The sequence below is a fragment of the Galeopterus variegatus genome, unplaced genomic scaffold (genome assembly GCF_000696425.1).
Source record: "Galeopterus variegatus unplaced genomic scaffold, G_variegatus-3.0.2 Scaffold1615, whole genome shotgun sequence".
NCBI classification, from domain to species: Eukaryota; Metazoa; Chordata; class Mammalia; order Dermoptera; family Cynocephalidae; genus Galeopterus; species Galeopterus variegatus.
Window position 1 is genome coordinate 352510 of NW_007727726.1, and position 16771 is coordinate 369280.

General features: G+C 40.0%; 1 protein-coding gene across 7 annotated transcripts in view; it reads left to right on the forward strand.

Annotated features, from left to right (window-relative positions):
- ATXN3 (ataxin 3) overlaps nucleotides 1-15062 on the forward strand; it is a 35353-nt gene extending 20291 nt beyond the window's left edge. For 6 of the 7 annotated variants that reach the window (XM_008577991.1, XM_008577993.1, XM_008577994.1 and 3 more), the window contains 2 exons: nucleotides 8021-8169; nucleotides 14237-15062. In XM_008577991.1, the coding sequence (XP_008576213.1) occupies nucleotides 8021-8169; nucleotides 14237-14331 (244 nt within the window). In that variant the 3' untranslated portion in view covers nucleotides 14332-15062. The remainder of the gene's footprint in view (nucleotides 1-8020; nucleotides 8170-14236) is intronic. The other variant, XM_008577992.1, reaches the window with a different exon arrangement.
- Nucleotides 15063-16771: the final 1709 nt, after the last annotated feature.

The following is a 16771-nucleotide window of genomic DNA, read 5'->3' on the forward strand; positions in this document are numbered from 1 at the left end:
GGTACGGGTGCAACACTGAGGGTTGCGATCCCATTACCGGTCACGAAAAAAAGACAAAAAAGGAAAAAAAAAATTTACAGCAAATAAAGTATGAAATGAAATGTAGTTTTAGGGAAAAATTTTGCCCCAATACTAGATAAGTTTACATGAAATAGGGTGAAGGAAACCTTATAAAATTTAGTTTATCAAAAGGAAAATAGGGGCTGGCCTGTGGCACACTCGGGAGAGTGTGGTGCTGATAACACCAAGGCCACGGGTTCGGATCCCATATAGGGATGGCCGGTTTGCTCACTGGGTGAGCGTGGTGCTGACAACACCAAGTCAAGGGTTAAGATCCCCTTACCGGTCATCTTTTTTAAAACAAAAAAAAGGAAAATAGAATTAGGGCAAGGTAAGAACAATGCCTATTGATCCTTTGAATGTGCTTCTTGGTTACCCCACTAACCCTGCAAAATTCTTCTGTCAGTTAATAGGAAAAATACCATTTGAGGTAGCGGAGCACACTCCCAAATAGAAGTTCATTGTCCTGCTCATTGCCACTTTAGCAGGGTCTTGCAGGCCCATTAGCATCAGGGGCATGGAGGCAAACCATAAATCTGAATCAATTCCTAAAACCTTACATTGTGCTTAGCTTTGTAAGTGCACACAAAATAGAAATTTCACCCTATGAAAACATTTTCTTTTCCAGTAACTATCATTCACAAGTCTTATTCCCTTTTAATTTTTTTTTTTTAAAGAAAAATAAAACTCCATCTTAAAGATTATATGATCTATAATATATATTCAGATCCTCTGATCTCAGGTCAGAAACTAAAGGCCAGTGACTGGATCTGGCCTGTTATTTACTGTATTTCATCATTTCTGAGATGTACATATTTTCACATTTCTACACCACTGAAATTGTGAAGCATACTACGATCGTAATCAGCAATTTGTTAGTTGTATTTAAAATATTGGAGCATTAGGCCAGTTTGCTCAGTTGGTTAGAGTGTGGTGCTGGTAATACCAAGATCTGGGGATTGATCCCTGTACCATCCAGCAAAAAAAAAATTAAATAAATAATAAAAATATTGGAGCATTTTACATATGATGTTGTAATAAAGATAATATTTACCTTTTTCTGTTTTCTATTTTGTTTTTTAAGTAACAACTCAGAAGTATATGAAGGAAAGTTCTGATCAGCTGACATCTTCTTTAATGTGAGACATTTCTAGTCTTTTTTCAGTGATAGATTAATGGATTTAATTATATTAAAATTTCAAAATGTTGCATTAGTGCTTTTTACTTCCTTTTAAATTTTAAAAATTAACTTTTTAATTTTTTAATTATGATAAAATTCAAATTTATACAAAAGTAGAGAAGCTAGCATAATGAACCCCTATTATTTATTATCCTGATTTAACAAATATCAGGATATAGCCAGTCTCATTTTTTTTTAATTTTTGAGAATTGAATCCTTAGTAAAGGTATTTATTAACCACAGTATATACATGGTCAAGTTATACACATTGCCTGAAAGATCAATTCAGGAATCTCTTGAAGGACCCTCAAGCACTACAGTGGGCCCAAGCTTCATATGTATCAGTGAGGGTGGGGGAGCAATAAAAGTTCTCCATCCATTTTCCTGAACCATAACCTTAGGAGGGAAATGTTCTTGCCTTCTACAAGCTGGGCTATGTCTTTACAGTGCTGCTGTGTACAGACACAGGGAATTAGAGCAAAGGAGGAGCCTGTCTTTTTTTTTTTTTATTGAATCATAATTGATTATACATATTTTTGGGGTTCAGCGTTGATATGTTGATCAAATCAATATTAATAGCATATATATTGTTACAAATCATACTTATTCTTTATGCACCTTGTCCAATCTCTCTCCATCCTCCTCTCCCCTCCCCCCCCGCCTAATTACCCTAGATTTCTTCTCTCCTTCTGCAAGAGTAATGGTTACTCTGTTGATTTGTTGCCTAGATGATCTGTCCAGTGCTGAGAGGTGTGTTCAGGTCCCCCAATATTATTGTAGAGCAGATACTTCTTCTGTCACTCTGGGATGGGCTTTGTGGAAAGAGACATGTTTTTTTTTTTTTTTCCTTTTTTGTCTTTTTTCGTGACTGGCAACGGATCGCAACCCTCAGTGTCGCGCCCGTACCAGACCGTGACTGGCAACGGGATCGCAACCCTCAGTGTTGCGCCTGCACCTTGCTCAGCCAGTGAGCGGCCGGTCTGTATGTGGGATCCGAACCCTCGGCGGGAGCGCCGCCACACTCCCAAGCGGTACACTGTAGCAGTGCGCCACCGGGCCGGCCCAGAGACATGTTCTTTTCTTTGTTCTCTGCTGGTATCTCTCCTTGTGTCAGTGCACTCCAGTGGCTGGCAGACCATCTTCATGGTGGTTGTGGCATCTAGCTGCTTTTGCAGCAGCCGTGGTTTTTGTGGTGGCTGTGGTGGTCCACCCACATGGAGGTGATGTTTATGGCATGCTCCTTGGTGCCAGTGGTGTGACTGGTTGTGGGAGGGGGGTCCAGTCCCTGGCTCTATGCCTCAGGTTCCTGGGCAGGCCCTGAGGTGCTGGCACTGTGCCTGGGTGTAGGTGGGGATGCAGTCCCCAAATCCATGCCTCAGGACCCCTGGCAGCCCCTGAGGCACTGGTGGTGTGCCTGGTTGTGGGATGGGGGTCCGGTATCCAGCTTCAAGCCTCAAGTCCCTGGGCAGGCCCCGAGGCACTGGTGGTATGCATGGGCTGGAACTAATTATTTGTCCTTTGCTTGCTTCTAAAATGGGAGAACTTGTGAGGACTGGTACTTGAGCTATGTGGCTTAGCTAAATTGCTGCTTTGCTGCTGATTCCCTAGGGAAGGCTTTTTGTACAGCTCAGGTTTGCCTGTGCTGCCAACACTTTCCATGGGACGGGCCTTGTGCCAGTCCCTTGTGATGACTCACAGGCCTGAGTGGCTCTTTTTTTTCAGTTGTTGTCGCTCTTCGCTCCTATGTGGGTTCATGGGAACCCTATCAGTGGTCTTGCTGTCCTGGGGGCCACCAAGGCCCTCTTCTCCCCTGCCACCTCCAAGCAGCTCCATCCGAAGGGCACAGCTGCAGCTTTTGCCGGCTCCTGCTCCTGCTCCGTGCACTCAGCAGCTCCAGCCTTAAAGCGGCCATGGCACAAGATGGTTGGAGCAGTTTTTCTTTTTCTCATCATGGCTTCTTCCACTTTCACGTACTCCATAGGTCTCTCCTCTTCCCTTGAGCTCTAGTGGCCCCAGCTTGGCTGTTGTTGCTTTTTTATAGTTGTAAATTGGTTGATTTGTGAGAGAGAGTGACGCTGGGGACCGTCTATTCCGCCATATTGACCAGAAGCCCCAGTCTCATTTTTTTACGCTCCCATTTCCCAGTCTTTCCACTCTCCCAACCCCAAGCTTGGATTATTTTGTAACAAAACTCAATCACATTTAATTTGTAACTATTTCAGTACATGTCTCTATATGGGCTTTTGTTTAATGCTATTATCACACAATAATCACATGATAATTATTAATAGTAATTCTATATCATCAAGTGTCTAATTAGGGTTAAAAATAACTTAAAATGACCTAATTAGATAAAACTAATATTCTTGAAAATTTATTGTAAGAAATATCAAAATTAAAAGAAAGCATACTCCCACCGTCCTTCAATTACTGATATTAGTATTTCAGCACATTCTTTTCTTGTCACAGAGAGACACATTTATTGTATATCAGTTATACCCATTTTCCCAAGATAGTAAATATGCTTTGTAACAGGCTGCATGATATTTCATAAAATGAATGGATATATTGTAATTTATATATGAATCTTTTGATTTTTGCTATTATAATTAATAATGCAACAAACAATCCTTGTATTGACTATTCCTCAAATCTCATCATTTCTTCCAGTTATTCTGAGGATTTCAGATTATTGAGTTAAAGGATATGAACATTTTTAAAGCTTGTTACATTTCTTTCTTTTTTTTTCTAAAGATGACTGGTAAGGGGCTCTTAATCCTTGTTGGTGTTGTCAGCACCACCCTCTCCCAAGGGAGCTAACCGGCCATCCCTATATAGGGATCTGAACCCGTGGCCTTGGTGTTATCAGCACCACACTCTCCCAAGTGAGTCACAGGCCGGCCCTTAGGTTGTTACATTTCTAAAGTGCTTTCCAGAACAGTTCCCAAGTGACACTTCTACCATGCTTATGTCAGACTTTTTTTTTTTCTTCCAGAAATGGTCCCAACAGAGATACTTTATAAACTACAAAATTTACAAGTACATCTCAGAAAAAGAAAATGTCTTTAAAGTATTAAAATAATCCCCTTTTATTTGAAAAAACTTGTTTTAGATTTTTTTGGATTAAAAGTATAAAACTTCTTTTTTTTTTTTTTTTTTTTAAAGGTGACCGGTAAGGAGAGCCTTACCCTTGGCTTGGTGTTGTCAGCACCACGCTCTCCCAAGTGAGCAAACTGGCCATCCCCTTATACAGGGATCCGAACCTGTGTCCTTGGTGTCATCAGCACCACACTCTCCCAAGTGAGCCACAGGCTGGCCTAAAAGTATAAAACTTCTAATAAATTGAACTTTTTATAGTAGAAAAGATAATTTAGTAACATTCTATAATGACTGAGTAAGTTATTATAAGCACAGTGCCAGCAATAACTAGTGTTCTTTAGTAAACAGATGTTTCACCCTTTTTAAAATGTATGGATATCAGTTTGCCTCCTTCCTGATTGGAGGTGTAGTTGATTGGGAAAGAAGGTGTGCAGTGATGATTACCACCTTCAGCCTTTCATTCTCTGCCTCCTGGTTCGACCTTGCAAATACTGGCGAGAATACTGGAGAGAGCTAGAAAGAGTATTTTATGTAGTCATGTGTTGCTGAGAAGAGTAAGAGCTATGGTGTTTATTTTAACATTGGCAAGCACTCACAACTTTATAGAACTTATAGTAGTCTGTTTCTGTTGCTTTTAACAAAATACCTGGAACTGGGTGATTTATAAAGAAAACAATTTATTGCTTACAGTTTCAGAGGCTAGGAAGTGCAATCCAGGGAACACATCTGATGAAGGCTCTCTTTGGTGGTGACTTCAGTGACAGCAGAGTATCACATTGCAAAAAATTGTGGAGCAGAGAGAGCAGAGCAGCCTAACCTTCTTGTTCACTCTCTAAAAGCCCTCAGAACCACACCCATTTTTAATCCATTTACCAGGCATGGTCCTACAGTCTAATCACTTCTTCAAGGCTCCAGCTTTCAGTTACCATAATAGGATTAACAGTCACAGTGAGGCCACTGTGTTTCTAATACATAAAACTTGGGGAACACAATTCAAGCTTCAGTGAGTTTGGGGGGGGACATAATTCACTACAGAATTCATCAGTAGAAGATATGAGAAACGAATATTTGCCTTTCACTAAAATTCCTGATTACTTAGCCTAGATGGGTCCTTGTCGCTTTAGCTTCCTTCTTTGGAAACTTGGCTCTGAGGTTATCAAGCTAAGTCTTTCTTCCCTTTGCCCTCCCCAAACTGACCCTTGTGCTAACTCGTTATTCATATAATTTTAGAGGTTTCTTTTTCCCTGTTGATTATTTGAAGTTTCATAGTTAGGTAGTAACCACAGTATTCGTGCATAATGCACGCTATAGGGTTTCTCTCTAGTACAAAAAAATACTGTTAAAAATCTATTACATATTGTAATACCAAGGTCAAGGGTTCAGATCCCCTCACCAGCCAGCCACAAAAATAAAAAAAGAAAAAAAAATCTACCTATTACAGATTCATTGTTTATGAGTAAAAGTTGTTGAATATGTTGATAGCCATGACATTTCTTCCAGCAGTAATCTCTGAAACCATTTTACTTATCGTAAAACCCTAAGCAAAACTCTAGTATATCAGCTATGTCAACTGTAAAACCTGCCTTAATTCACATGTTATAAGCATTCTGCAGATATATGTTAGCATTATTAATGTCTTCTCCAGGTGTAGCTTTGAAATGATGCAGATTCTTTCTATTATGAAAAACACAGTTTCCCAGTAAGGAGGGACACAAATGTTACTTTCATAGCTATGGATTGCCATGATCTTTTGATAGACTACTACTTGACCCACTACTTCAGTGGGATGGCGTAGTTTATCAGACAGGGTTCAGTTTAAGGAACAGAAACTACTTTAGGTGTTTTAAGCAGAAAAGTATTTAATACAGAAATTAGGGGCTTCCACAGTCTTAGGAAAAGCTGGTGGTACTGCTCTAAGCCAGGCCTCCAGAATGCCAAGACCAACTTGCAGGAAGAACTGCAACCACTTCCCCAGTTGGGATTATGGGGAATCAGGATATGGAGTTTAAGAACACATTTATAGCTGTGATCCTGGGATTAGGAAGCTGCCACCACCACTGCCTAGACATGTGAACATGTGCCACGACCACAACAGCATGAAACGTAATTCTAGGACTGGCATCTCCATGACTATGCTTGCCAGCAGAGAACAACCAAAGTAGCAGAAAGATGGCTATGCCTCATTTCTACCTTTTAAATCTCATATGAGTGCTTAATTTGTAACCAGAATCCTACTTTTAAAGGAATGTAAGACATGTAGATTTTAGCTTTGTAGCCTCTAAAATGCTGAAGGCTCATTAGAAGGCACCATGGGAATGGACGCTCAATGCTATTTGAAGATGTTCCATCTCAGTGTCATCACAGTTGGAAGGTGTTCAGATTGTTTCAAAGTTGGCAATTGATTTACTTCTCATTTTTCATAAATTAAAAGTAGAAATAGAAGTTATCACTGTAAAATTGCTGTCTCACCTATTGCTATTTTGCATTCTTACATACTTTCTTGAGTGGAGGGGGAAGAGGGCATGGAACAGTACCTGCTGTGCCAAGAATTCCCCATAGCTCACAGTATGTCCTTCTCACACCACATTCCAGAATCATGACATGCTAGTGGGAGCATACTGCCCATGCATGCATCATTAGCCATGCACACTAGAGAGTCATATACCAATGCAGATGTCAGTATTCTAGCTCAAAGAACAGCAGGGAGAAATTGCAAAGTTCCCACTCGTCGAATTTTCTTTGTTGCTCACATTTTAAACACAAAATGGAGCAGCACCCTAGAAAAAATGTGCTATTCTATTACTAGTATTGCTGGTAGTTTTATAATTCTGGTTTCTTTTAAATCCTTATGTACCTTTTTTTAAGCTGTGGCTTCTCACTTAAATTGTCAGCTATGATAGTGGTTTTCCTTTTGAAAAAAATACAGGAGAGCTTAATGCAATAGATATTACTGAAAACTTGATAATGTGTGTTAAATAGTTGTTTTCATGTTTTTCATTCATGAAGTGTTTGGTGATGGCCTACTATGTGACAGGCAGTTTCAGGCAGTGGGGAAACGGATAAACAAGATAGGTTTGTGCTCTTGTTAGCTTACACTAAAGAGGGAGACAAACAGAAGAATATCAGATGGTGATAAGTTTATGCTGAGAATTAAAATGAAGTGACGAGATAGTGAGAATGCCAGGTGGCTACTTTAGGTGGCGTGGTCAGCAAAGGCATCTCTGGAGAGATGTTTAAGGTCAAACCTGAATGACAAGAAGGAGTCAGCCAAGGAAAGATCAAGTTAACTAACATGCAATTTGAGATGCTTTATCTTCTCAAAGGTGTTTATTTTCAGTGGTTTCTAACAATATTAAGGATCTTTAAGCCAACGCTCATTTACATAAGAGTAGCTACCACTGAATCTTTTTGTACAATAGGTTATTTTGTGGTAAAATACCTACCTCTTAACTTGTCTGATGAATTTAAATTTTATATCTGAGTTTTCTAGGACCAGCACTTCTGTATTTTTAAGTAATATACTAATTGCTCTGGCATTCTTTTGTGGTGTTCATGCCAGTGAGTATTTTAACTTGTGCAACAATTTATTTTCCATGTGAATAGTTTTTCTCATGGTATATTTATTCTTAGGTTTTTTTGTTTGTTTGTTTTTTAACATACATTCATTTTTGAATGTTTCAGACAGCAGCAGCAGCAACAGCAGCAGCAGCAGCAAGAATGTTTCAGACAGCAGCAGCAGCAGCAACAAAAGCAGATAGATCCATCAGGACAGGTTTCACATTCATGTGAAAGGCCGACCGCAAGTTCAGGAGCACTTGGGAGTGATCTAGGTATGGCTGTCTGACCATTCATCACATTTGTTACCTGCATGCTCTACTTGACACACAGTCTTCATGTGATCTTTGCTTTACAATTTCCCCCCCTTTAATTATAATAAAGTTCTTAAATGAATTTATAATCTAAATTTTTCTGGATTAAGGAACAGGCAGACTAAAGCACTCAGTGAATATTTTGCTTTGAAATTATAAACATAATACTTGCAACTTCACAGTAATTAGTATATTCTCCAAAAATTCCTCAGAGATAATGAATATTGGTAGGTAGAAAAATGAATACATTTTACCACGTGGAAAACTAAAAACACTTTAGTGTAATTTAAATAACAGGAAGTCTAGAATTACTTATCAGACTTTGGTTTAATTGTCCTTAAACTTTGGCTAATTATTGGTAGTAGAAGTTGAATGAAAAAGAAGACTGTATCTGACAAAGGACTTATAAGCAGAATATGTAAAGAACTCTCAAAACCAAACAGTAAGAAAACAGGACTGGCCAGTAGCTCAGTTGGTTAGAGTGCAGCCTTATAACACCAAGGTCACGGGTTTGGATCCCCACACCAGCCAGCTGCCAAAAAAGGAAAAGAAAACAAACAACTCAATGAATAGGTGAAGGATTTAAAAAGATATTTCACCAAGTAAGAATACAGATGACAAATAAGCACATGAAAAGGTGCTCAACATTACTAGTTAACAGGGAAATGCACCTAAAACCACAATGAGACACCACTACACATCTCAATGTCTTAATAAAAAAAAACAAAAAACAAAAAAACTGACAGTACCAAGTACTGGCAAGGATCAGAGCAACTGGGACTCTCATACTCTGTTAGTGGGAATGTAAAATGGTACAGCAGCTTCAGAAGACAGTTTGGTATTTTCTTATAAACTTAAATGTATACTTAATGATGTGACCCAGCAGTCACACTCATAGGTACTTAACCAAGAGAAGACATAGGTTCACACAAAAACTTATAACGCTTATAGCAGCTTTATTCACAATTGCCAAAAATTGGAAACTGCCTAAATGTTGACCTTCATTTGGTGAATGGATGCACAAACTATGGTTCATCCAAACAATTGAATACTAAAGGGAATGAACTGGTACTTTTTCCTACTCTTCCTGCTAAGTACAGCTAAAAACCCTGGATATTTATATAAAACAAACATAAGAAGAGCCTCAAAGGTGGAGAGAAGACAGACTGGCAGGTGCCCTCAGGACCAGAGAAATGACATGGTGATGAGTGGCCTGGATTTTCTTTTTGCCTCATATATCCTGGACCTGGTGCTGGAGAAGCCGTGGGTGCATACCAAAAGAAAAGCTTCAAGGAATGCCAGCTCTCTCTAGTCAAAAGGGGCTCCCCAGCAAGACAAAAACTTTTAGATAATAAACACTCTAATCCAGTCAGACTACAGAATAAACTGGCCCCTTGTGCACTCCATCCCCATCTGCAAAGGCCAAGTGGGAGCCTAGATTTATTTTTTTTATTTATTTTTTTCTTTTAAAAGATGACCGGTAAGGGGATCTTAACCCTTGACTTGGCGTTATCAGCACCACGCTCACCCAGTGAGCCAACCGGCCATCCCTATATGGGATCTGAACCCATGGCCTTGTTGTTATCAGCACCACACTCTCCTTAGTGAGCCCCGGGCTGGCCCCGGGAGCCTAGATTTATATTACAATCTGGCAGTAATGAGGTGCACCGCTCCCCTTCCCCAACATGGGTGGTGTCAGAGAAAGCTGAGTGGAGAGCTGGGATTTTTATTCCGTCCAGGAGGTAATGAGGCTCCCTTTCCCATGGCATCAATAGTCACAGGGAGCTTGAACTTCTACCAGTAATGAGTAGGCATCTCTCTGACTCCCCATGTGGGTGGTGTCAGAGAAGAAGCCTAGTGGAAAATGAAGACTGTCACACCCAGCAGTAACAAGGCCACCCCCACAGTGTCCAGTGGAGGACCAATGGAGAACCAGAACTCCCATGTGTGTTCAGCAATAACGATCACCACCGCCACCACCCCTAGTCATCAGAGGCCTTGAAGGGAATTTGGACTTCCACTCCCATCTGGCAACAGCAAGGCTGCACTCCCTTTTTTATGTCAGTGCTGTGTCAGAGGAGGCTTGCTAAAACAGAAGACTTAATTCACAGTCTTGTAACATGATACCAAAAATGTACAAGATTCAACTGATAATCACTCATACCAAGCACTAGGAAATCTCAACTTGAATGGGAAAAGACAATCAATGGACACGAACACCTAGATTGCACTGATGTAAGAATTACCTGACAAGAGTTTTTAAAGCAGCTGTTATAGAAATGCTTCAACTAGCAATTACAGTGAATATGCTTGAAACAAATGAAAAAATAGCCTTAACAGAGAAGTTATAAAGAAGAACCACATGGAAATTTTAGGACTAAAAAATAAGTGAAATAAAAAAACATAGTGGATGACAACAGCAGAATGAAGAGGACAGTGGAAAGAAACGAACTTGAAGACAGAATAAAAGAAATTGGCTAGAGCTCAGGGGAAGAGGAAGAGAGACCTACAGAGTTCATGAAGGCAGGAGAAGTCATGATGAGAGAAAGAAAGGACCACTCCGACCATTTTGAGCCCCAGCCATTTCAAGGCTGGCTCTGGTGAGCACATGGAGCAAGAGCTGGCAAAAGCCGCAGCTGTGCCCTTCATATGAAGTTGCTTGGGGGCTGCAGGGGAGAAGCCCCTTTGTGGCCCCCAGGCCACCTTGACCACTAACAGTGTTCCCGTGGACCCACATAAGAGCGAGGGGCCACAGACAACTGAAAAAAGGAGTCACTCAGAGGTTGGTGAGTCACCATAAGGGACCAATACATGGCCCATCCCATGGGAGGGGTTTGGAGTGTGGGTGATTGGGGAGACAGGCCCACTAGGGGATCATTGGGGCATAGCATGGACAGATGATCTGCCCTCCAATCAGCACACGCCCATCAGTGGAGACTGGTCTGGAATATAGAAATGCAGAGGGTACAGTTTGCTAAAAAGACACAGGCCGAGACGAGTTTCCACATGACCCAGGTATATTGGACCTCACAAGACCCGGAAGTGCTTACCGGGTCAACAATTAAAACCTGAGCTGCACAAAAAGCCTTCCCCAGAGAATCAGCAGCAAAACAGCAGTTTAGCTCAACCACAGGGCTCAAGTGCTTGTGCCCACAGGAAGTTGTCCCATTTTAGAAGTAATCTAAAGGACAACAAATTAGTTCCAGTGCAGAGTTTAAGTGATGGGAATAGCAAATAATCCAACACAGAACTGAAAAAAAACCACAGAAAACCCATAGATCATAGACAAAGTTCTGATATTAACCAGTGAAGGTCTAACACCATCAAAGAGCACCTATAAAACCCAGAAGGACTGGAAGCCCCCCGGGCTCCCAAGCTGGGATGGCGGGAGGGCTGAGGGCCTCAGCTATGCCCTGTGACATCTGCATCCAGCCCAGTGACAACCACCAGGCCCCTGCCGGAAGCACCCTGGGCTCCTGAGCTAGGGTTGGGGGGATGCCAAGGGCCTCAGCCACGCACCCCCTGACATCTTCCAGTTCAGGGATGACCACTGAGCTGCCACCGGAATTGCCCTAGGCCCTTGAGTTGGGGAGGTGGGGGCCCGGGGGCCTCAGCCATGTCCCCCTGATGTCTGCATCCAGGCCAGTGATGACCACCAAGCTGCCACTAGAGGTGCCCTGGGCTCCTGGGTTGGGAGGTAGCCAGGTGCCTCAGCCATGACCCCCAAAGTCCACATCTAGCCAAGCCATGACTAAGCCACTGCCGGAAGCCCCCTGGGCTCCCCATCTAGAATGAGGGGGATGCCATGGGCCTCAACAATGTCCCCTCCTTTCTCTTCTTCCCACCCTCTCCCCCTACCCCCAACTGCTCCACAACAACTTAGAATGTAAAAAATAATAATAATAAGAATAAAAAAATAAAGAAAAAAGAATAGAAATTACTCATTCTGAACAAAAGAGAAAAAATAGAAAGGAAAGAATGAACAGAGCCTTGGTGACCTGTGGCACTACAACAAAAGAGCTAACATTTGTGTCATGGAAGTCTCAGAAGGAGGTCAGAAAGAGGGTGGGGCTGAAAAAAGTATTTGAAGAAATAATGTATGAAAATTTCCCAAGTCTGGCAAAAAACAAACCTACAGATTGAAGAAGCTGAGTGAACTTCAAATAGGAGAAACCCAAAGAAATCCACACCAAACCATATCATAGGATTCTGAAAACTGAAGACAAAAGAAAATCTTGAACTCAGCTAGAAGTAGCCTTACCTACAGCCAATTGAATGACAGCAGATTCTCATCAGAAATCATGGAGACCAGAAGGAAGTGGCACAACATTTTTCAAGTGCTGGAAAAAACCCCTTCTAAATCCAGAATTATGTATCCAGTGAAACATCCTTCAGGAATGAGGGGAAAATTAAGAGAATTTGTCTCCAGCAGACCTACCCTAAAAGAATGGCCAAAGGAGGTTCTCTAAACAGAAATGATAGAGGTTCTCTAAACAGAAACATTAGGAAGAAAGAATAATGGAAAGAGTAAAATATGGGTAAACACAATAGGCTTTCCCCTCCTTTTGAATTTTTGAAATTATGTTTGATGGTTGAAGCAAGAATTATAACATTGATTTGGTTTACAGTGTATGTATAGTAAGTATTTAAGGCAATTAAGTTATAAATGAGGGAGGGTCAAGGGACGTAAAGGGAGGTAAGCTTTCTACATTTCATGTGAACTGGTACAGCCATTTTGGAAAATAATTTGGCTGTTTCTTAAAAAAAAACTAAGTATATACTGACCGTATGACTCAGCATTTACACTCCTGGGCATTTATCCTTGAGAAACAAAAATTTATGTCCACATAAAAACCTGTTCGTGAATGTTCAGAGCTGCTTTATTTGTCATAATAAAAACTGGAAACAACCAAAATATCCTGCAGTAGGTGAATGGTTAAACTGTAGTACATCCATACCATAGAATACTACTGTCAGGATTAAAAAGATACCAACTGTTGATATATGCAGCAACTTGGATGGATGTCAGGGACATTATGCCGAGTGCAAAAAAGTCTCAAATGGTCTAGTACTGTGTGATTCCATTTGTGTAATATCCTAAAAATGACACATGTATAGAGATAGAGAACAAATCGTGGTTGCCAGCAGTTAGGGAAGGTGGGTGGAAGAGAGGTGGGTGTGAATGTAAAGCCATAGCCAAAGGGAGATCTTTGTGGTACTTGTGTGTCTTGATTATGGTAGTCGTGGTTACATGAATCCCTGTGTGTGTGGTAAAATGCCATATAGAACTATACACAACATTGTGCCAAAATCAATATCTAGGTTTTGGTTTGAGCTTTAGTTACATAAGATGTAACTGTTGGGTGAAATGGGGCCAAAAGGTACATGGGGCTGCTCTGAACTATCTTTACAACTTCCTGTGAAATGACAATTATTTAAAAATAAAAAGCTTTTTTAAAAAGCATGAATTGTTGATATACACAACAAATCTCAGATGCGTTATGCTAAGGGAAAGAAGCCATATTCAAAAGGCTGCATACATACTGTGTGATTCCATTTATATGACATGCAGGACAAAGTAAACTCTAGGATAGAGAACTTATCAGTGGTTGCCTAGGATTAGGGATTAGAGGTTGGTCACAAGGGCAGCATGAGGCAGTTTTGGGGAGCATTGGAATGGTTTTGTATCTTGATGATGATGTTGGTCATACAACTCTATACATTTATCAAAAATTATAGAACTAAAAAACAAAAAGACTAATGTAGGGCTGGCCAGTTAACTCGGTTAGAGCATGGTGCTAATAACACGAAGGTTTAGGGTTCAATCCCTATACCAACCAGCTGCCAAAAAAAAAAAAATTATATAACTATAAACGTGAATTTGTGAATTTTACTTTATGTGAATTAAAAAATCAAAAAAAGAAACTAGTGCTCAAATAGAAATGCATTTATTAAGAGCTTACCTTTTGATGGCTTTGAGAATTTTCCAGAAATTTCTAAGAAATTTGTGTGTTTTCTTTCCCAACAGATGATGCTATGAGTGAAGAAGACATGCTTCAGGCAGCTGTGACCATGTCTTTAGAAACTGTTAGAACTAATTCGAAAACAGAAGGAAAAAAATAATGCCTTTAAAAAATCATTTAGATATTCATACTTTCCAACATTATCCTGTGTGATTACAACATAGGGTCCATTTTGGTGATGTGTCAAAGAGAGCAGTGTTCAACAGAGGAAATAAGACTTTCCGGCAGTTTGCAAACAAAATAATGAGAAAGTGGAAAAATGTGTCAGTTGTAGGACTAAATAATGGTCCTTCAAGTACTAGCCAAAGAGGCATTCAGTAATTAAAGAAATTCAAAATAGTTTTCTAAATGTTCCTTTTTCTTGTTTGAGTGTGCAATATCTAGCATGTCTAAAATTAGGGCATTTTTATTGGATCTTTTTGCAGACCAACTAATTTGCTTTTACCACAGAACTTTCTCCATAGTTTTGTTTTCTTTTTTTCTCTTCTGTTGTATGTAATTTGGCTCATTTTCATTGGCTAATAGTTGTTTTTATTTCTCCTTAATCAGTTAACCTTTCAGGAAAGTGTCTCTTACCTGTGTTGATAATAGTAATGATTCCAGAAGGATTAACAGTTCTCCCTCCCAACTATGTATCACGCTCTTGGGTGTTTTCTCACGTTGTTTTCTCTGATCACTTTTCTACAACTATTTTGAAAGATGGTAATCTTTTCTGAGGTTTTGCTTTTTAAGCCCTCTATGATGGGATCATTACTTCATGATTCTTGTGCATTCCTAAACTCTGAAATCAGCTCTACACAATATTTGAGAATAAATGAGCATTCTTTAAAATGTGTGAGCATGTGCTTTCCCAGATGCATTATGAATGTCTTTTCAGTTGTCAGAACTTTATAGCTTTGTTGTAACCCCTTTTTCCTGCACCTTATAATTTCCTTATCCAGTTGAGAAATATAGGAGAAGCATAGTAGGCAAGCAAGTTTCCTTCTGTTATGACTTTATATACCCACCATGAATGTATGATAGATGAAATTTGGCCTTCAATTTTAGCAGCAGTTTCACTTTATTTTTTCTCCTGTGCCTGGAGCTTTCTGTTTTATTTACAATTGAGTCATGGAATGTAGATGTCTCCTTCACATCTTGTGGTAGGTATAGCTTGCCAGAGATGGTGATCTGGAACATGAAAATAACTTACTAATGAAAATATTTTTAAATTTATGCTATGATTTGCCACTAGCATCATGTTTAAATAGCTTAAGAATTACAGAAGTCACAATACTTAATGAGTCTGTAAATGAAAGTCCTTAGTTTTGATAAACATTCTATAATTGGGATGCACAGAGAGTTTCTTGTTGGGTCAACACAGTAGTATGATTTTGGTGAAAATTAATCGTGTCTCTCTGAAATGAGCGTTTTAGATTCTATCTCCTCCCCATCCCTCTTCATTCCCTTTTGAAGCCCTTTTGAATACTGATTTGTTCATAAGCTAAAATTCAAGAGGAAATTTCAGCCAGCAACTTAGAGAAGTATGGTATGTTGTCCTATTGGTGTGTGGCTGCACACTTTTTATCAGGGATAGTTTTTTGATCTAGGATTTATTGCTAACTGAAAAGAGATGAAAAATATCTTTTATTTGTGATTATGAACTAGCTTTTTCTTGGATAGAACAGATTTTTTAAGTCATTATTTTGTGCCAGCTAAAGTTTTCTGAAGTTTCCCTTACACAAAATTAGAGTTTTATTTTAAAGTTTAGAGTTTTCTTTTAACAATTGAAAGTGTTTCAGAAGAATTATAAAATTTTAGAACTGCAAGGGATGTTGGGTTTAGTACTACTCCCTCAAGATTTACAAAGCTAAATATTTTAAGACTGAACATTTATGTATTTATCCCCAGTGTGCTTGTCATATTTTCATGGATACTTGGCCTTTACCTTTTCCTGTTGAAAAATTAAACTTTTCATGCACTTGAATTGATGAGCTACCTAATATAAAAATGAGAAAACCAATATGCATTTAAAAGTTTTAACTTTAGAGTTTATAAAGTTCATATTTTACATCCCCTAGTTAAAGCACTGAAGAAAGTATGAATGTTGACCTTTACTTTTTAGAGACTTCTTTTTTTTTTGTCTTTTTTTTCTTTTTCCGTGTCCGGCAAAGGATCGCAACCCTCAGTGTTGCCCCCGCACCGGACCGGGGACCGGCAACGGGACCGCAACCCTCGGTGCCGCCCCCGCGCCTCGCTCAGCCAGCGAGCGGAACCGGTCTGTATGTGGGATCCGAACCCTCGGGCGGGAGCGCCGGCCCGCTTCCCAAGCGGCGCACTCATCCAGTGCGCCACCGGGCCGGCCTTAGAGACTTCTTAAAGTAGAGCTGAGCACGCACTGGATCCGTTTGAATGTGTTTTAGTTTGTTGTGAAGTTGTTACATTTGGCAGGTAGATCCACAATCACTAGTGAACTGCCATTTTGTTTGAATTGGCTTAAATTTAAATGAATATTTAGATTTCATTTCTTAATTGACTGGCCAGTATGAAAAGATGCCAGT